This window comes from Sphaeramia orbicularis, chromosome 16, assembly GCF_902148855.1.
Source record: "Sphaeramia orbicularis chromosome 16, fSphaOr1.1, whole genome shotgun sequence".
In the NCBI taxonomy this organism is placed as follows: Eukaryota; Metazoa; Chordata; class Actinopteri; order Kurtiformes; family Apogonidae; genus Sphaeramia; species Sphaeramia orbicularis.
This window is the reverse complement of record NC_043972.1, coordinates 22,940,444-22,962,433: the sequence shown is the minus strand read 5'-3', so window position 1 is coordinate 22,962,433 and position 21,990 is coordinate 22,940,444. Positions and strand designations below refer to the sequence as shown.

Genomic DNA, 21,990 nt, shown 5'->3' with positions numbered 1-21,990 from the left:
ATCTTGTCATTAAGCTGTTCTTTTATATGTTTATACATGTCATAAATACACCTCCAGACAGTGTTATTTTCCACAAGGACAGCCTTTAATATACTGGCAGTCAAAGGCATATCAGTTGTAGCTGGATATTTGGGAGCCACTGGTTTAATTTTTGACTTTTCCGTAATGTTTGGTAGTTATTTGGTTAATTTCTCAGGATTTCAGGTTTTAAAACATTTGAGTTCAGATGTTACTTTGTTATTAACATGTTCAAATGACATAAACATGTTTTTGTGATTTCTAAAGTTGAACTTTGGTCATTTTTTTAGAGTTTGATGTCATGAGTTTCCTTCCTCAATAAAGGATGTGATTCATGTTTCATATTTTATGATTGTTTTTTCTCATACAAGTATAAGTTAGATTTAGGTGTAAATTATTACAGAGTTTTTATCAAACAGAGCTACTGTGCATTTGTTCAAATCAAAATCAAATCAAAAGTTTATTTCTATAGCACTTTACAACAACATAGCGAAGCCCAAAGTGCTTTACATCTAAAAGCATGATTACATTATAAGATAAAAAAACAGGTTAATCAGGTACCATAAATATGCGTAAAACAATAGGACACAACACACATTGATAAAAAAGACCACAGATTCAAACCTAATAGTGTCTCAGTGCTAAGGGTTCAAAGCCAGTCTAAACAGGTGAGTCTTTAACCTGGACTTGAACAGGGGCAGGTCAGCGAGGACTCGCAAGTCAGGAGGCAACGAATTCCACAGTTTTAGAGCAGCAACAGCAAATGAACGATCACCCCACTGTTTATATCAGGACCTGGGGACATCCAAAACCATCTGGGAGGACGATGGGAGGGTTCTGCTGGGGCACTGAACTGTTAAAATCTCAGATAAATAGGGAGGAGCTACACCTTTTAAAGCTTTAAAAACAAACATTAAAATTTTAAAATCAATACGATGGCGGACTGGGAGCCAGTGGAGAGAAGAGAGGATGGGGCTGATGTGGTTGAATCTGGAGGAGTTGGTCAAGAATCGGGCAGCTGTATTTTGTACAAGTTGTAAACGATGGAGTGAAGACTGAGTGAGGCTGATTGTTCTCAGGCAGATTCATCTGATTGCTGGGTTCGATTTGAGTCAGAATGTGTGTGAAGTTACACTTTTAGTACCTTTACACTGCATTAGACTTTTCAAAGTCTCTAAAGCAGGGATATCAAATTCATATTAGTTCAGGAGCCACATACATCCCAGTATGATCTCAAGCGACTTGAACCAGTAAAATACAACTCAAAATTGTTTTTTGTTTCTAGTGCAAAGAAAATAAAATTACATGGTGTAAAAAGTTTACACTCATAAACTATCCTTTCACACAAAATGTGAATAACTAGAAGAACCATGAACAACCTGAAATTTCTAAAGAAGAATAAGTGAATTTTAACAATATGCTGGAGCTTAAAAGTTACACGTGTGCATTACATCTTTCAGATCAAAGTAGATCAGTAAAGGCATAAAACGTTTGGTAACGGGCCTCTGGTACTGGAAAATGCATTATTACCTCCGCCAAGGAGGTTATGTTTTTGCCAGGGTTTGTTTGTTTGTCTGTTTGTTTGTTTGTTTGTCTGTCCGTTAGTGTGCAACATAACTCAAAAAGTTATGGACAGATTTTGATGAAATTTTCAGGGTTTGTTGGAAATGGGATAAGGAAGAAATGATTAAATTTTGGTGGTGATCGGGGGTGGGGGGCCCATGGGGGGGACGCAGACCAGAAAATTTCATCAAAATCTGTCCATAACTTTTTGAGTTATGTTGCACACTAACGGACAGACAAACAAACAAACAGACAGACAAACAAACCCTGGCAAAAACATAACCTCCGTGGCGTGGGGGGGCCCACGGGGGGGGGCCACTGATCAGCCTTGGCGGAGGTCTGCGCTCTCCGAGTGCTTCTAGTTTGATATACATTCTAGTGTAATTTTTGTACATTGTAAGTTCATGTCATGGGCTGGTTTTGGCCCATGAACCATATGTTTCCCACCCCTGCTCTAAAGGCTCTGACAGGCTGAGGTTTCAGACTCTTATGAGGTTATTGGAGCCACAGTGTGACACAGATGTAACTAACTTGGCTACAACATGTTTACAGACTGATAACAAAACCAAAAAGTTAAATGTCATCGTTTTGTCTTTATGTCTGTAATGTTCACATGGTTAGAAAAAGTCCTATTCATGTGTAATAATCCACTGTTTATGACAGGGGAAAATGTGAACCTGCTCATGACTTGAGCAATTTTATGTTTTTATGACAATTTCCCAAAGAAAGATTGAATGTAGATTTTTTAGATACATATGTGTTGCATTAATCGATGAGACATTTCATGCTAAACTCTTGTTGTTTAGTGAATATCAGGCTGTAACAGCATCACACCGTGAGACGGTCAAAGTACATTTGTGACACTGCCACTTTTTTCACAGTCAAACTTTGTGTCATGGATTCAAACACAAGAAATATAAAACACTGAATATGTGCTTTCTCAACTCAGGCTAAATAAGTCATGAACGAATCGAAAATAGCTTCATATTTATGGCATGAAGACTTAATTCTAACTTTAAATACATATATGGAATTAAGAAATAAGGGAAAATAAGGAAAGAAAGAGTCAGTGGGTGAATATGTGAGTTAATAATCTGTTCAATATTGAGTATCTGATTAGAATTACTAGAATTATAAAAATTTGTTCTTTTAAATTAATGTGTGTTTGTGAGTGTTTAAGACAATGGGAACCTATTTCATTAATCCCTCTGAATTCAGCTTCACAAAAGAAACTCAAAATTTTAACATGGTAGCAAAAAACCTACTAACAATCCCTGAGACCTGACTTTATTCTGATTATTTTTGAAGTTTTTTATTCTCACATTGAAGTCTGTTGGTCATAGAGAATTGATTCGTCAGTAGATGGAGCTGTTGGGATGTTTTGAACTCCCCGTCTGGAACAGACACAGGGTCAGTCACCACAGAGAATTATTGGGTAAGAAGTAAAGCACATTTCCTGATACTGAAATCCAGCAATAAACCAGAAATGTACGTAATCATTCATATGTTTGTCTGAATAGCCCTTTAACTAGAGTGATATATACAAAAGGTCCAATAAAGAGCAGATGCTGTATTTATAGGGGGTCAAAGTCCAATTTTGTGTCTTGACAACTACAGCCTTTTTTCAGGGAGACTTACATTCCCAGATGAACCCTCAAACCAGTATGTGAACTTTTAATCTTTTAATGAGAGCTGATATATGGCTAATAGTAGTTGAAAACATTAATACTGTATACATTCTAGCATTTACTCTTTAATTAAAACATTTAAGAGGAAGAACTCTTTACAAAGTGAACCCTGTGTGTAAAGGTTTTTATTCTGCAGCTTAAACAACCAACGCATGGATCTTTTGCTCTCTGGTGGACAAAATAAATATTTAATGACTGAATAAATATACTGTGTATTTGGATTCATTGTGCAAGGAAAGTGAACTCTTATTTGCTTAGTTGTCGCGGACCAGAAAAAAAAAAAAAAAAAAAAAAAAAAAAAAATTAAACAAACTGAAGTCAAACTAATTTCATTATTCTATCACTCTGTTGACTAATCTGTTTCTTTTTACTTTTCCACTTCACTTTCCTGGACACTTCCTCTGTAACATTTAAGTGATTGCCTTCAATTCTTTGTTTCACACTGTTGTCCTGCTTCATCTAACTCACTGCTGCTTTCACAGATTGAGCCATAACAACTTTGACCTTATTTCATGTTCAAATGAATACATTTTTTTCAGATTTAGATACTTCTTTCATCTCTCCTTATCATTCTCAACGCCCCCAGGGGGGCAGTACTGCCCCTCTTGAGAAACACTACTCAAACCAGGCTCAAACCAGTTGCTTTAAACTCTGTGTTACTTCTTAGATATTTTTCAGCTGATGTCAGGAGACTCTGCTGGGAACTTTGAGCTGAAATTCACTGGAAATCTGCTCCATGTGGTGGGAGGTGCTCTACTGTCAGAAGGCCTGTTAGCCAGAAATGGGTTAGAGTTAGAATTAGAGTTAGAATTAGAGTCAGGCTTAGGGGTTAAGGCAGTGTTTTTCAACCTTGGCGTCAGGACCCCACGTGGGGTCACCTGGAATTCATATGGGGTCATCTGAAATTTCTAGTAATTGATAAAACAATGAAAATAAATTAATAATAAAACTGTTCTTAATGATTCAAAATATATTTCATTTTATTAAAATACCACATAGTTTTCCTAATAAAAGTCAAGTTCAAACAAAATGCAGGATATAACATCTGAGAGGGCATATCTTGATTGACCCAATCATTTAACCACATGCATTACTACACTTCAACCTGCCCTGAAACAGGCGAAACTGGACCGAACAGAGAATGGAAAGATTTCTTCACCCGCCTGGCCCTGCTAAGACATCTCCAAGAGAAAAATGTCTCAGTTTGGAATGTCTGGGGTCACCAGAAATTTCTGATGTTAAAATGGGGTCTCGTGCCAAAATAGGTTGGGAACCACTGGGTTAGGGGTTAGGGTTAGATTTAACTAAATCCAAACTATTTTTCTGACTAACAGGACTTACTGACAATAAGGTGGGCACCCATGTGGCTCCAGATTGTGAATTCAAACCATTTCTTGTCTCTACTTTTTTCAACATATAAGCAGAGTCATTAACCATTTTTCTTTTAATGGGCAACGCCTTATTCTGACAGCTGAATGTTTTAGTTCCTTCTTGACTTCTTGAGGAGGATTGAGGTTTGTTTGGATTTACAGATGATAAGAAGCATCGAATTTCTGGTCCGAGCTGAACTCTTCACTCCCTGTGAGAAACAGTCAACATGTCCATGATTAAAATGCAGAATCTGTGATGAGCTGTGTGAGCTGCTTCTGTCAGCCACTGTCCTCTCCTCTTACTGTATTTTCATGAATGTACAGTACTGTGGAAAAGTCTAAGACCACCTTTAGCTTTGTTGTTTTGCTGGGTTGAAATGATCATGCATATTTATTTCTAATTCACTTTTCTTCAGATGCAACAAGGTCACACAATAAATGTGTGCACAGCCTTAAAAGATGCACAAAAACTCAACTAAATGGGTTTTAAAGGTTAAAGTCACTATTTATTGTGATCCCTGATCTCATGACATGAAGCACAAACAGAAACATCTGACATGTGTTGAATGAAACCTGGTATAAAACATCAGAAAATTAATGCGATAAATATCATATTGTCTGTACAAAAGGCGTAAAGACATGTTACGTGCAAATAAAACAGATCAGATCATGCTGTTTACATGAACCCTTGAATAATCTGATAACTCCACAAATGGGATAATCATCAGAGTATTAGCGTACATGTAAACGGGCTCAGTGTCACTGGTGCAAACCTGGTTCAGACTTCATCTACACCTTTACCCTCTACTACACCTGATCGTCACCAGTCTGCACCTGGTCCATTCCTGAAGCACACCTGGTTCTCATCTGGTCTACATGTCATCTACACCTGCTCCAGACTTAGATCAAACACGGTCCAAATCTGATCTGCACCTGGTTGAACCCTGGTCCTGACCTTGTTTATATATGGTCCACATGTGTACCTGGTCCAAACCTGATCTGCACCTGGTCCATTCCTGGTCAGCCTTCCTCCAGGTTTTGGGGCTGACAGACTCTTCCATCAGGGTAAAAGTCTTAACTCCAGTCCTGGACTTGTTCCCTGGTGTCAGTCCTGTTCCATCTTTGGGTTTGTCTAACCTCTAAACTCTTTTACTCAATGCTAAAGCTCAGTCAAGTATCATGTCTTGTAACAGTAATGTATGATGTATATGATCACTTTATTTGTCTTTCTTTCAGCATCTATGTTTCACAGTACTTCAAGACTCATCTTTTCATTTGGTTGCATCTTTTTCATCCTTTCCACTGTTTAGTTATTTATTAATTATCTTTTAATCTACTTTTCTTATGATTTTTTTTTTTTTTTTTTACAAATATTGTTATATATTATATTCTATAACCTTTTTGAAGCTAAATCACAAAACCTGCTTCTATTCTTTCATCATAATGTATTTTCCTTTGTTCCATCATGTTTCACCTCCTGCCAAATGTGAAAACTTCAATACATATTCAAAGTTTCATTGTTTCCACTATCATCTGTTATAGCAGTTTCTTCATTGTTTTGCTTATGCAAGATAAGATTAGGGAGACTTTATTGTCAAAGAACCTTTTTTAATAAATGTTCCAAATAATTTCTACTGGACTGGATGATCTGTGATGCAGAAATCTTTTACCGTGAATTTCCTCAGAACCTCCTTTTCTTTATTTGGCAGAAACAATGGAGAGGCAGCAGTGAAGGCTTTGTTTTCTGCTGAAATTCCCCGGAATCAGTGAATGTGGCCTTTGGCATCATTTAAACAGAGCAAATATAACAGCTTATTAAAAAGCTTCATGTACAGTTTTAACTCCTGTAAAACCTTACTGTGGTAGATGTAGAAGTACTGATTCATTTCACTGCAGTAAAAGTAAGAACATTCAGGTTCTGAAATGTCCTCTAAGTATAAAAGTCTAATGTTACCAGTGGTGGACCGTGCATTTCACGCCTAGGCTTTAAAATGTCCCTCTTCTTCCACTGCTGTGGGACTGAAACAGTGTAAGATCGTCCTACCGTCGACTTGCGAGTGCCATGAGTTTCACGTAGGGCTGACGTGCATTACGACAAAATAATTAGTTAAGTGTCCATAGGTCTGACGCAGGAAGGTTTCAAGGCACCCTAATGAAGACTGTGACAACTGTATACGGTGTTTGTACGACTCAAAATCACATCATTTTCTCACAGCGACCTCAAGATGCTCTTGTGTTTTGAACGGCAGCAAAACTGACTTCGTAAGACAGTTGTAAGAAACTACTGCTGCCTCTACGAATGTCTACGAACTCCAGAACTCATACGAACCGGGAGATTCGTACGAACCCATCATTCGTACGAAGCTTTGTGACTGAGGCTTAAAGAAGCATCAATAATAACCTCATTAATTTGCAATATCATTTAGGAAAATAGCTACATTTTATTCACCAAAAATTCGGATTTGTACACAAAATCCATCCTCCTTTCTTTCCTCGAAAACAGTTCAACTCCTCTGTTGTACACATTATCCATGGGGTACCGGGGGTACCGGTCGTAGTTAGTGGACTGAAAGTGAAGGACAAATCCTTTTCCTGGTTGTGACTGGCTTGCTGGCTTCGGAATTGTCCGACCTTTCTTAACGATGTCCAGCTTTTCTGGAAAAGTCCATCTTGAAAATGGCTTTGATAATAAATCTGCATCCAAATCCATTTCTTCTCCTCCTTCAGCCGTTGTGGGTTGACAAAACAGCTGTTAAACCAACGCAACTGTATTTCTGTTGGTGCAGCTTGCTACAGATGCAGTTTGCTAGCTTTGGCTAGTACGCTCTCTGACTATCCAATCAAAGGGTGTGAATACGCTGATGTTACCGTACACCTGCTAGAGGGCTTTGGTGTCGCCAACTCAAAATCTGATTGGTTGAAGCAACAGCGTCATTGAAACTTACGCTGTGCTAGAGGGCCTGCAGAACTGATTGTGAAGGCCTCCAGGCAGACTACTTGGACTTTGACCCTGCCTGGCAACAAATGATGGCTGAAATGTGATTGGTTAAATGCTTTAATATGAAAATACATATGTGGAAGCAGCACAACCAGGGGAAAAGCTATGAAAGGAAGCAGACAAACCATTTGGAATTATTCAATAAGTATTCATGGACAAAATATAATTAACATCAGTCTGTGATTCTGATATTTTTTTAGGCCAGCAGAGAAGGCCTTGCAGGCCCTGACGACCTGCCACTGAATGTTACCATAGTGGTTTAAGTAAACTGGGACTATTAAACTGTTCTAATATCATGAACACAGAAACAGAATAAAAATAATGACTTAATAAATTAACTTCACTACATATGCAAATCAGTTTTCCAACATTTTGACACTCCATTCCATTGTCTGTTTCATCTGGTTTATACTCTTACAAAATTTTCTTGTTTTATGAATTTTTTGTTGTTGTTGTCTTTTTTGGGTTATTTTTGTCACTTTATTTTGCCCCTTTTTCCATTGTGCTCATCTGTTAGATCATCATTTTGTGTTATGTCTGTTTTGTATTTTTACTTTTTTTTTTTTTTTGCCTTGTTGCATTTTTGTTACATCTTCTGTGTTTTGTCTTTTTAGATGTTTGTCTTATTGCTCCTTTTACACAGTTTCACATGGTAAAACCTTTTGTACTCAGCAAAATATAAAAAAAGAAACTCTTGCTTGTCCCCCCCCCCCCTAGTTTTTGCATAGAGGAAATGGAAAAAACTTTTTTCAAATTAACTGTAATGTCGTGAACATTTTGCTCATGATTGTTTCTGTAAAATGTGGAGCGAATCTGAAGCTTAGTTTTTAATAAGTCACTGGAACATGGAAATTACATGTACTTTTCAATAGAATTTAAAAACATGTTGGGCATAAAAATTGGTGCGATCTTATAAGAAAAAAACAATTATTTTTCTGTGTGAAAAAAAATCATCAAAATGCTTTACTTCTTCTACTGTTCTTGTGAGAGCCATGTGTAGTATAGCCTACAGCGCCACCTGCTGACAGCACAACACACCCCACATCATTCATCACTTTCTAAACTAAACTTCAGGTTCACTTTACATGTTCTTTGCTGTCCTTTGCATCATTTTCTCATGGACCCGTGACCAAATATTTACTCCAGTAAAAGTGATGGATTAAATGTTGTGTGTCTGCTGCAGAGTGAGGAGGAGGAGTCCTCTTCATCCTCCTCCTCATCCTCCTATTCCTCTTAAAACACTCTGCCGTCCAGCAGGACTCTGGGACCTCTGGGTTTGGCTGCACGGCTGTAGGTCAGTATTTCTTTATTAATGTGATTCGTTTTATCACTGATTAATAACATTTGCATTAGTTATTGCTTTAACATTACAGTTTAACAGGTTTGACAATTTAACTTGACTCGATTATAGCATCAGTAACACAAATGAAACATTAAATTTAGATCATGATTTACTTTCATTTGGCAATTTTAGCTATTTGAAGGAACTCAACAGCAACAAATTCAGGGTTTGTTTTTTTTTACATGGTTTGTTTAAAGGTGCTGGAGACTTTCGTTGACCAATTTTTCGTCAAATCTGTAAAACCTTAGTCATAGCCTAAGTATCACAAATCTGTAAGTCTTTCTATGATTACTCACCTGAATCTCTTGCATTACGGTGAATAATTTTGAAGTGCCATCCACTGTAAACAAAACCCATGTTTACATTCAGACCGGGAGGTCACTCGGACATTTTTTGTCGCGACATGCATTGTAGGAAACGGAGGCTTGTGCTGCCGCTGCCGCAGCAGGCAACTGGGAAGTTCTGCATTGCATTGTGGGTATCAGACGTGTTGTTGAAAATGTGTTAATTTAATGTGCAGGAGTTCAGCAGGGTTGTGGTGTTAGTGTTAATTTGGACTTAATGTATGTATGGCAATGTTTATTGGCCTTTTTGTGTTTGTTTTTGTGTTTTTGTAGAGCTGCACCATGAGTGAGAGCCATAGGCCCAACAATAGGTTTCTTGTTCATCTATTCTAATGCTGGTTGAATAAAAAGCTTACAGTCATATCAAAGTAAAGCATTATCAGTGTCGATAACTTATATTGACCTGCTGTCTTTCCATGCCACAATATGAAACCTTGATTATTTATGTAAAGCACTTAATATTGCAAAAGATTGTATCTTAAACTAACTTGGAGCTGAGCAAAATGAAATGAAGATATTAAGTAACTGATTATACAAACCAATTGACACTGCAACAAATTTTAAGCAAAATTAACTTTGCATGTAGTGTGTTGTACTTAAAGTAGCAATTCCATTCAAATCAAGCATTTAAGTTTAATACACTCAAGTTTTCATTACTCATTGTTTAAATTTTTTAAGGCAACGAGGTACCCTGAGATTTTTTAAAGTAAACTCAACTATCCGGCCTTACAGTACATATAAATACTAATATTCTAATGTTTTTGCATCTGTTATGCCATTTCGATATTGATCCATCAGCTACATCATGTTGTGTCTTTTACATCACTCTCATCTTGTTGTGTTTGTTGTGTTTAGGGACTGTCTTTTCTTTGTGTTATTTCAGAATTTAAGTTTTAATAGTCTTAAAGTTGTGAAGATGCACAAAGATGCAAAATAAAAATAATGTGTTAAATGTACAAAGTAAAAGCATGTTGGTTATGTACAGATACTTAACAGTACACTGAAGTAATGGAGTACAGTAACTCAATTTCATTTGATGTACTTTGTACTGTCAAATGACAATAAAGGCAGTTCTATTCTATTTCTATTCTATTCAGTTATCCTGTAGTTCAGCTCTTTTTTTCCCCCTTTTAAAAAAAAAAATAAATAAAAAAATAACTTAGAGATAAACATAAAGATGTAAATATACACACCAAAAGACATCAGGAATATGAACAGGAGGCAAATAGTATTTAAACAAATTCTAGATGTGACAATATAGCAAAAGCAAGAATAAATATAATAATATTAAATAAATAACAATTATTTTAAAAAAGAAGAAATAACAATAAAATAAATAAAATATGTACAATACCTACAGTTATATAGGTGATGAGTGGTGATTTGGTATTAAAGTCAAAATAAAGTGCTCATTCTAGATGTTTTCAGTGTATTTTAGAAAAGGCTGCCATGCTTTATAGAATTTTGCAGTTGATCCTGCTAACATACATCTCATCTTCTCCATATCTAAAAACCTCATGATGTCTGCAATCCACTGATCATGTGTGGGAGTGGTTTCCTGTTTCCACCTTAAAAGTATAAGATGTTGTGCAGGTAGAGATGCAAATGCAATAGCATTTGAGTAATTTTTAAAAATATGAATGTTTGGAGGAATCACTCCAAAAAGTGCTGTCAGGGCTGAGGGTGTAAAGTTAATGTCATATACTTTTGAAAATGTAATAAATATAGATGGCTAATATTTATGAAGATTAGGACATGTCCAAAAGGTGTGCTTTAGTTCAGTTCTTATTCTCAGACCGTGGTGACATTTTTAAAGATGTGACACTTTCTTTGTTCTATTCTTAGCTTTGTTTACATATACGACGCAGATTCCTCAAACCACATAGAGCTGTGGAGCTTCGCAGTCCAGCTGAACAACTTCTTGTGCTCATAAATAATGTGACAGTTGTTTGGAATCAGTCTGCTTCCTTCAGTTTTTGTTAACACATTTAACAGGTTGTAAGTGATCAGTGTTTTAGCGGCGATGTGGTGTTCCCGTCACATGGGCTCAAAGATCACAGCATTAAGAACAACACGTAAAGGAGTTGGATCCAATTATTCATCCAACCACTCATTCCAGTGGTGTATTAATCACACTTTGGATCCTATTTAATATTTTTTGTTATGTTACTCATGTTAATGTGTTTTGTCACTTTTTTAGTGTTCAGATGGTTTCTTCACTTCATTCATATCCAGTCTCATATAATGTTCTTTCCTTTAGTTTTCAGCCAGGTCCAAAATTAACCTTTTTAACTTGAAAGAAGAAATGATTGATATTTATTGTGCTAATTATGGACGTAAACATTTATCTCTAACATTTTTGTCAACTTACTTTTTTGACCCAGAAGGGAAATTCTGCATTTTCTGCATTTTCACCATCCTTATACAGACCGCATGTAGCATTTTGTTAGCCTCATAGTATAATTGCCCAAATCATTTTATTAGCCAAATACTGATATCTGTGTGACTTTACTCTCCTAACACTGCTGATCATTTTTCAGCGCTGGCTATGACCTAAAAAAATATGACTTAGGCAAATATGGTACAAGGCTAACAATTAGCATCAGTGATTAGCACATTAGGGCAGAGTTTTTCAACCTTGGGGAGTTTTTCAACCTTGGGGTCAGGACCCCACGCTGGAATTCAAATGGGGTCCCCTGAAATTTCTAGTAATTGATAAAAACAATAAAAAAAAAAAACTTGTCAATAAAAATGGGGAGTTGAGAGAGATAATCACAATACATAAAAGACATGACAAACTGTGAAGCTGAAAATGAAGCACTGTGGTACTGTTTATCTGTCAAATGTTCATTGTGGTCAGTTTCAGATGCTGTAGCTCTTTCATAATTCATAGTTTGCGTTATAGTTTGTTCAGTTTTTTTTTTTTTTTTTGTCAAATATACATTTATTGTTTGTTTGTTTTTTTTGTTTATAGAAAAGAAAGAGACAACAAACAGAACAGAACATTCTGGCACAAATCAGAAGGAGGTGGAAAACTCAGTCAGTCAATTTAAAAAACTATGACAGCAACATGAGTTCACATTATTCCTCTATGGGAAAGGGCTGAAATGTTCAGACCAATATATGACATAAAGGGGTTCCAAGTTTTATGGAACACTTCATCTTTGCTGTGTAACAGACTGGTTAAATAGTCCAGGGGTATATATTCAAGTACTGTCCAATGCCATTTAGTTTTAGTACGTGCTTTATCTGTGATCCAATTCAAAAGAATACATTTCCTTGCACAAAATGTGAGTATCCTATAGAGTTGTCTTTTATATTTTCCGATGATTGTGACATCTGTCATTCCAATCAACATGGTCAATGGATTACATTCAGTAGTAACAGAAACAGATAATATTTTATCCAGTTCACATTTTACAACATGCCAAAAATGTTGAATTTTCCTACAGGACCAATAACAATGAGTAAGGGTGCCCACGTCAATTTTACATTTGGGACATAACGTTTGTTCAGTATTAATTGTCAGTCTTGTGAATCCAAGCTGGACTGACTGTACATATCCTGACCAAGGAAAATCAAATTCTCACTTTGTGCAGTAATCTACACCTGGCTTTTCTGCCTCCGTCCATAATAATATACATCATATAGACTAAATGTCATCTAAAAAATAATGTTTATCTGGAACATAGCATAGCAAACTACTACATGATCAAAAACAAATTCATTTAAGCAAAAAATGTCTTTGTTTTGAATGTCTGGGGTCGCGAGAAATTTGGGATGTTAAAATGGCGTCACGAGCCAGAAAAGGTTGGAAACCACTGCATTAGAGGCAGTGAGTTTCCATTGTCAGGACTTTGGAATCAACTCAGATTTTCATCAGTGCATTGGTCATGGGCACCAACGGGAGAACTGACTTTTATGTAGCAGTTTTTGATAATGGAGGAAAATCAGAGGACCCAAAAGAGACCCCTGTGGCATTGGGAGAACAAGCAGATTCAACATTAGCCCCTTTTCCTCCATTCCCAGGAACTTTTCTTACCAGGGATTTATTTACCTGGGTTAAAGAATTCCTGGAAATCCATGTGGTTTGCATTTCCACCTCAAAGTTCCTAAAAATTTAATAGATCAGGCTTGGTCATTTCTAATCGCCGACTCAAAGTCCCACTGAATTTCTTTTGAATGTATTTGGTAAATATTTTTGATGAGGTTCTGTTTCTTTTGAGTGCATTTACTGAATACACCCTTTAGCATCCATCATATTTGTAAACACTGCTTTCTGCAAGCTGGAGAACCACTGCCCATCTTTACCTGTGAGAGCCTCTGCTTCAGTAAAATGGTATTTTTATTCCAAGGGGCAAGGAGGCCCCACAATAAAGCCAATGTAGATTTATCCTAAAGTTGTAGTACTGCTAATGACCACTAGGGTTGGTTCCACTTGGCTCTCATTGACCTCCATTGAACTTCTACTAAAAAATACCAAAAAGCAAAAATGGTGTCAGCCTAATTGCAAACAGCAGTTCAGTAACTGCAGTTCAGTAATGGATGATGTCATAGTTCATCCTTCTACTAATTATTTAGAGTCTCTATTTTATTACCTCCACCAAGTGTAACAGCAGAGGATATGTTTTCATTAGGGTTTGTTTGTTTGTTTGTTTGTTTGTTTGTTTGTTTGTTTGTCTGTTAGCAAGATAACTCAAAAAGTTATGGACTGATTTTCAATTTTTTGTCAAGTGAAATTAAACTGAATATTTCAGAGTTTTGTTAAATAAACAGGATAAAATAGTCTTCTACCTTCCTTTTTTGTTCATCTTCAGGATTCTGTCTAAAAGTAATTGGGAAACAATTAAATGTTTCTGTTGAAATTTTCAGGAAATGTTGGCAGTGGCACAAGGAACAAATGATTAAATTTTGGTGGTGATTGGGGGGCGTTGTTTGTTCATCTGTCTGTTAGCAAGATAACTCAAAAATTTATGGATAGATTTTGATGAAATTTTCAGGAAATGCTGATACTGGCACAAGGAACATATGATTACATTTTGGTGGTGTTGGGTGTGGGGGGAACTGATCTGCCTTGGCGGAGGTCTGTGCACTCGGAGTGCTTCTCTAGTTTCATTATATTTTTTACTATTTAATATCAGGGTTTTCTGTGTTAATTAACTGTGTCTCCCATGTTTTTAGGAGTTTGTATTTTACTGTCCACCTTTACCTACGTTGAATGTCTTTTTTTTTTTGGTTTGTGTGGCACAGCAGGGTAGAAGCCCACAGCAAATTCACCTACATTGTGGAACAATAAAGTAGATCTAAAATTGTGAATTTGGAATCAATATCCAATCATGTCACTGACCTGTTGCCAGTTAATCTAATTAGTTGCCAAATGTTCCTCTAGTTGTCTGTTTTTAGTACCACTTGCTTTTCTAGCCTTTTGTTGCGCTGTCAAGACTTTTTAGTGATGTTTTGCTGCCATTCCAAATTGCCTTATCTTTTTCTTAATACAGCAATTTACTCAGTTTGCTTTGTTTTCTAGGTTCCATTGTGAATAAAACTTGTGTTTCTGAGATTTGCAAATCATTGCATTCTGTTTTTAATTTACAATTTACGCAATGTCCCTAGATTTTGGAATTGGGGTTGTAATAGAGCAACTACATTGATCGATGTTTGGCTGGGCATTAATAAATGACTCAGCTTCTGGAAGTCTCAGTGTTGAGTGTCTCCTCTGCTGTGCTTCTGAACCACAGCCAGTTGAACTTGGATCAGATCTTTCCTCTCAGTGATTTTTGGTTCAGATTCGATCTTCTTCTATGGAACTGCACATTCTTAGGAATTCCCTACTCTTGTTTTCAGTTGACACACAGTTCACTGTTTTCTTTGTATTTATTCTTAGAATTCTGTCTAACTTCACCAAATTGTAATTGTAGTGATCTTCCGTTTGTTTCCAAAAAAATCACGAATGAGTTGTATTCTGACGCGAATGACAAGACTGTAATCCATTCCATAAAATTTATTAAAACAAAAAAAGGCTCCTTTACATCATGTCAGACGGTAGAAAAAACTATATACTCATAAGCTCCGTAAGCTCACTTTTTTCTTACAGCAGAGGTCAAAAGACACACATACACAGTGATGGTGCATTAAATAGCAACAAAGAAAATCAGAAATTAGCAATTTCACACAAATAAACTTATAAACATTAATTCCTATTAGTCATCATGTTTTGGCTCTTACAGTAATGATTCCCAGAATTAAACACACCTGCATTGACATTACTTTTATGCATCTTTTGTTTCATAGACTTTATGTCAATGAGTGAACATGAGATCTGATTGTTTCACATTTTTTATTCAGCTCTGTGATTTTGAGAAATAAAAGCTACAATTAATTGATCTTGTTTGCAGCTTCTTCAAAGTCACATTTTGAAGATTTTTACCTCTGTCAAGTGTAATGGCGGAGGTTATGTTTTCATTGGGGTTTGTCTGTCTGTCTGTTTGTCTGTTAGCAAAATAACTCAAAAAGTTATGGACTGATTTTCATGAATTTTTGGTGGTGACTGGGGGTGGAGGGTGGGTTGGGGGTTGACTGATCTGCCTTAGCAGAGGTCTGCGTTCTCCTACCGCTTTTCTAGTTTTTAATCTTTTGTCAAGTGAAAGAAAACTGAATATTTCAGGGTTTTGTTAAATTAACAGGATCAAAAATTCTTTTATCTTCCTTCTTTGTTCATCTTCAGGATTCTGTCTTAAAGTAATTGGGAAACAATGAAATGTTTCTGTTTTGTTTTTTTGTTTTGTTTTGTTTTTTTTGTTTTACACATTTCTTTATCTGAATTATGGGAAGAAACCATAAAGCAGATTTCAGTATGCTCAGTTTCATGTTAATATCTTTCACATAAATTTAGAATGATTGTAGAAATACCTTTATTACAGAGGGTTGGAGCTTTTAGAGTCCATTGAAAAGTAAAATAAAGTTAATAAAATATAGAAAATAGACAATGACATAAATGAAGTAAGGAGACAAAAAAAATTAGAAACAAGGCTTACACTGTTGGGGGCAGACAGCATGAGCGTATCCCCAAAATCCTCCCAAACCTCTGCTATTTATAAATCTATCCAAGTTAATTATTAGACAATTGATTTGAACTCAGTGTAAGCTACATCAACTTGATAGTGGAAGAATAATGGTCAGGGAACCAATTTTTCCCCACAAAACTCCACCTAGTGAATGTAAATGACACCATGTGAACTCTGGATGGCGGCAAGAAAATGGAAATTTGTAAGATGATCAATATGAACCAAATTTTATCTCAGTCGGCCTGTTATTGCTTTATTTATGTCCAAAAAACTGATTTTCAGCTAAAGCGCCCCCATTTGGATAACTTATAATACTCATAGAGAAGCTGAAATCGATAGGGTTCTTCCACTAGGGGTCCACTGTGTTGGTTTCCAAGGGAGAAGAAATCCAACCAAATCTGTCCTAGTTATCACATTCACATGAAGAATATCTGGCGGCGGTGGATCTGGAGGCATTTGGGGGAAAAACCATTATATCCCCAAAACTCAATTTTGGGGATATAAATATGCAAAAGGAAGAAATTGTCATAAAAGATGAGATGAATCAGCATGTTTGCATTTGACAACACTACATTTAGGTTATACTTAATGAAATCATTGCCCTCTTTCTCCAGTGTGATGCTGTGTTTTATTTACTGCAGGAGGTAGAGTCATCCCATCATGGAGGTCACAACCCGTCTGCTCATCTTCTTTATCTTCATCATCACTGCTTGTTCAGGCAGCGTCTCTGCCCAGAGAGGTGAGAAAACAACCGCATATATCCAGATAAAAAGGGTTAACTATTCAACGGCAAAATGGAAAAGATAAGAGCAGGAACAACAAATCACAAAAACACAGTCCTAAAAAAAATAAGAACTTCCAGTGTAACTTACATTCCTCAACTTTTTTCTTTAGTTAGAACAAGTGCTTTACTCAGATTGACTTAGTTTTAATAGTTTGCTTTAAATCTTTTGCAAATACGTTTAGTTTGTTAATCTTAGACTACTTTATGTTTTGTTTCTTGTTCTATGTGTCAGGATTGAGATACAAAAGAGTCAGAAACTGCGTTTGATTGAAATATAGACATAAAATCCACCAAAATACCTAACTAAACTTGCAGGTTTTTTAAACACGTGTATTAAAGAATCATTTTCATGTAACATGTACAAAATATTTCGTCGCACCCGGTATTATTTTAGATTTTGGTAACCATAATAATCTTGACTCTCATAAAACCACTTCATTTGTTCCTAGAAACATTCTCACCTCCAGAGTTTTTGTGTGACTTTAATATATTCTCAAAGTAGATATTTTAAGATATGTTGAATGTTATTTTTTGTCCAGACTGTGAAAACGCCACTGTGGCTGACATCGTCTTCCTGGTCGATGGTTCCACCAGCATTGGTCCTCAAAGCTTCCAGGAGGTCCGAAATTTCCTCCACAACATCATCGAGGTCCTGGACATCGGTCGGAACAAAATCCGGGTTGGTCTGGCTCAGTACAGTGACGACACATACCAGGAGTTCTTACTTAATGAACACACGGACAAGAACTCTCTGCTGGCCGCTGTGGAGACACTACCATACAGAACAGGAGGCACTGAGACCGGGAAGGCCCTGGATTTCATCAGGGAAAAGTACTTCACTGCACGTGCTGGAAGCCGGGTCAATGAGCGGGTTCCTCAGATTGCTGTGGTCCTCACAGATGGGGAATCTGTTGATGATGTGGAGCTCCCAGCCCGTCAACTGAGGCAGCATGGAGTCACGGTGTTTGCCATTGGGGTGGGAGATGCAGTAAGGTCACAGCTCCAGGCCATCGCCAACTGGCCACCAGATGACTTCCTCCTCACCATCGACAACTACCAGGGTCTGAGGGGCCGGACTGAGAAGCTGCTGAGAAGTGTGTGCATCTCAGTGGAGCGGCAGCAGACAGGTAGGGTAAAGCACTGCAGTCAGCTTAAAAACCAGTTCATACAGGTTCCACTGATCAATCCATTGATGTGGCAAAATAGCTCAATATCCTCCTGAGAGCCAGGAAAGTAAAAGTTACAGCTTTCTTACATTAAAAGATTATCTTGATTGGAAACAGCATTTTCAATCATGCAAGTCCCTGCATGAGGTTTAACACTGAAGAACCAAATTTGATAGACACATCCATCCATCTAAGGTCCAGATACAGAAAAAAGCCTCTTGGAGCTATAATCCTAACCCGACAGGAAGTCTACCACTTTGATTTGAATGTGGAATTTTGTTATCATTTTCTGTCAAACACTGCATAAAACAATCGGTTGCTACTGATTAATAGGCCACATCTCTATTAAATTGTGTCTCCTTTCAGCCTTGCAGGACAGGTTTGCGGATACTTTCTTCTTAGTGGACAGCAGCATATCGCAACAACAGTTTAACCTGTTTAGGTCTGAACTTGTCAAACTGATCAATCAAGTCAATGCCTCAGCACCCACCTACCGCATCGGCCTAGCCCAGTTTGATCAGGATACCAGGGTCGATTTCTACCTCAACACTTTTCGAAACCGACAACAGATTGTGAACAAAGTGCGTCGTTTCCGGCTGACCCCTCCAACCAATGGCCAACCGCTGAGACTGGGCTCAGCTCTGCTGTCAGCTCAAGACTTCTACACATCAGACCGGGGTGGCCGAGCAGACCAAGGCTCCAGGCAGTTCCTAGTGGTTGTCAGTGGAAAAGAGTCAGATGATCCAGTGATACGGGCTGCTCGTAAGATCAAATCTAAAGGAGTAACTGTGGTTGGGATGAGTGCAGGAGCTACAGAGGAAACATTACAACAATTTGCGAGCCCTGGATATGTTTTCACCTCTCCCAGAGTCACCAGTCTGAAAAACACTATCATGATTGAGAAAAAAGAGGAGGTTACTGAAGGTAAGAATGTATTAATAACAAACATTAGCATTTTTAACCCTGTGATGAACAAACTATGCAAACTATGTATTGTTTTCAGACATGGCTGAGAGTATTTTTTTTTATTAATTGCAGATTGCAAAGGAGCCAATGTGGCAGACATTGTCTTCATTGTGGATGAGTCGGGGAGTATCGGGGACTCAAACTTCCAGCTTATTCGTACTTTCTTGCATTCGATTGTGAGCAGCCTGGATGTGGGTCTTAACAGAGTTCGAGTTGGGATTGTTACATACAGTGACAGCGCCACACCACATGTCTACCTTGACACCTTCAGAGACAAGGCAGAAGCCCTACAGTTCATCAAGACTCTACCCTATCGGAGAGGGGGGACAAACACAGGAGCTGCACTGAACTTTACAAGGGACAATATTTTTATTGAGGAAAAAGGCAGCAGGAAGGACTTCCAGCAGGTGGCGGTAATTATCACAGATGGTCAATCCCAGGATGATGTCTCTGAAGCAGCAAGGTCTCTCCGTGATAAAAATGTCAACGTTTATGCAGTTGGAATAGAAAATGCAGACATTACTGAACTGGAAAAGATGGCGTCTCACCCACCCAGCACCCATGTGTTTAATGTGACCTCTTTTACTGATCTGAAACCTCTGAAGACTGAACTGCAGAGAACCCTGTGCGATAACATCTTTAAACGGGTCGTCACAGAAAACACAAGAAAGACAAACATCAAAGAAGGTTGGAACCTACATGTTTCTTGTTATGAGATGTAAATAGATAGAGTTTTACAGACCAATTATTGTATATAATTTTAAATTCTTACCTAAAACATTACCACTCACAAAAACCTCCACCTGTAGAGCGCTGACCCTTACCCCCCCACACCCGAAAGGGAGACAAGGGGTATTGTTTTTGGTTCAGTTTGTTTGATTGGTAACACTCTAGTAGCAAAACTGCAGAGTGAATTCATACCAAATTGGGTTTATAGATTACCAGTGACCCAGAACAGATTTGATTACATTTTGGGAACAGTAGGTCAAAGTTGAAATTTTTTATGAATTTGTAAAATCTTTTTTTCCCCATTTACTTATAATTGTCGAAATTTCAAATGTCTGTAGCAGCAAAACTATTGGTTGAATTCATACCAAATTGGGTTTATAGATTGCCAGTGACCCAGAATAAAAGTGAGTATATTTTGGGCAAATATATATAATATATAAAATATATAATGGACAAAATTTCAAATGTCTATAAAAACATAAATTTTGTTTCAATTTACTTCAAACTCCGCACCTATATAGAGGCACTTGATATGCTAACATCAGCACATGCATAGACATGATGACATCAGCTGGATCGATACCAACATAAGCTACGATATGTTGGGATGCGGGGGGAGCGTGCGTGTGTGTGTGTGTGTGTGTGTGTGTGTGTGGGGGGGGGGGGGTTGTGCCTGGCACCACTTGTTTTTACTTGTTCAATGAAAGTCTAATGAAATGTGAACATATTTTTCCTTGGTGTGTCAGTGTTTCGGATGTTTTAACTCTTACATTTGTTTTGCTGTAGCGTGTACACAAAAGGATGAATCAGACTTCTTCTTCCTGATTGATGACTCTGGAAGCATTGAACACTCTGACTTCTACGACATGAAGAAGTTCATCATTGAATTCCTTCATACATTTCATATTGGGCCTCAACATGTGCGCATGGGTCTTGTGAAGTACGCAGGTTCACCAACACTGGAGTTTGATCTGACAACGTACTTGGATACAAAAGCACTGGAGAAAGCTGTGGAACAAGTTCAGCACATAGGAGGTGGGACAAATACTGGAAGAGCCTTGTCATTCATGAGCCGCTACTTTCAAGCAGCAACCCAAAGTCGTGAAGGGAAGGTCCCACAGTATCTGATTGTTATCACTGATGGGAAATCCCAAGACTCGGTGAAGGGTCCTGCAGATGAGCTGAGGGAACAGGGTGTCACCATTTTTGCCATTGGGGTTAAAAACTCCAGTCAATCTGAGCTTCTGGAAATCACCGGGGATAGCAAGAGAGTTTTCTATGTCCAGGATTTTGATGCTTTGAGGACCATTAACAAAGAAATCTTCACAGAAATCTGCATTCCAGATGGTAAGAAACACTGAACCACAGTATTTATGTTTGGTCTCAACTAAATAATGATGGTTAGAACAGAGCAGTGGCATTGTGCTTATTCCACATTTTAGACTTGATTTGCCGAACTTTCAACAGTAGTGGAAGCCACATAACACAGCATTTAAAATCCCAAATCCAGCAACAAATCAACACTATGTATCCACGAATTGTGTCACTCCGTGAATAAAGTATGAAGCTAATTGTTTACACACATTTGTGTTATGGGAAGTTCACGTTTTGTTCATACAGTTATTTTTACAGGAGGTCAGAATAACATTGTGTATTATAATCTTTATGTGCTGCTTAGCTGATAGTTTACATTATAGCTCTGTTTGTTTAGCCATGTTGTTTGACAGAAAACAGCCACAGTAAAACCACAAATCACCGCTGTTTTCTGTGTGGTTTGTGTGGTCAGTAGTTGCACTAAAGATCTGGATAATTTGGCCAAACAGATAGTCTGAGATGTAGGTATTTACAGTGTATAACAATACAATAGCCATCTGGGTTTCCTCAACTTCTACTCTGAATTGACAAAAAATATGCTTTTAAACTTCAAAGAAATAATGATTTGTCATTTATCCTGATAA

The 21,990-nt window shown here is 37.4% G+C and overlaps 1 protein-coding gene and 1 long non-coding RNA gene across 2 annotated transcripts in view; one reads left to right on the top strand and one right to left on the bottom strand.

Moving 5' to 3' along the window:
* Positions 1-6,785: 6,785 nt before the first annotated feature.
* On the bottom strand, positions 6,786-9,756 carry LOC115434846 (uncharacterized). The gene is made up of 3 exons (XR_003937602.1): positions 9,747-9,756; positions 9,276-9,281; positions 6,786-6,897 (listed from the first exon to the last, which is right to left on the bottom strand). It is a non-coding gene; the product is annotated as an uncharacterized LOC115434846 (long non-coding RNA).
* LOC115434845 (collagen alpha-6(VI) chain-like) overlaps positions 8,889-21,990 on the top strand; it is a 56,762-nt gene continuing 43,660 nt past the window's right edge. Inside the window, exons 1-6 of the mRNA XM_030156966.1 lie at positions 8,889-8,931; positions 17,029-17,126; positions 17,711-18,298; positions 18,704-19,261; positions 19,376-19,990; positions 20,819-21,379. Of these exons, the coding sequence (XP_030012826.1) occupies positions 17,048-17,126; positions 17,711-18,298; positions 18,704-19,261; positions 19,376-19,990; positions 20,819-21,379 (2,401 nt within the window). The 5' untranslated portion in view covers positions 8,889-8,931; positions 17,029-17,047. The remainder of the gene's footprint in view (positions 8,932-17,028; positions 17,127-17,710; positions 18,299-18,703; positions 19,262-19,375; positions 19,991-20,818; positions 21,380-21,990) is intronic.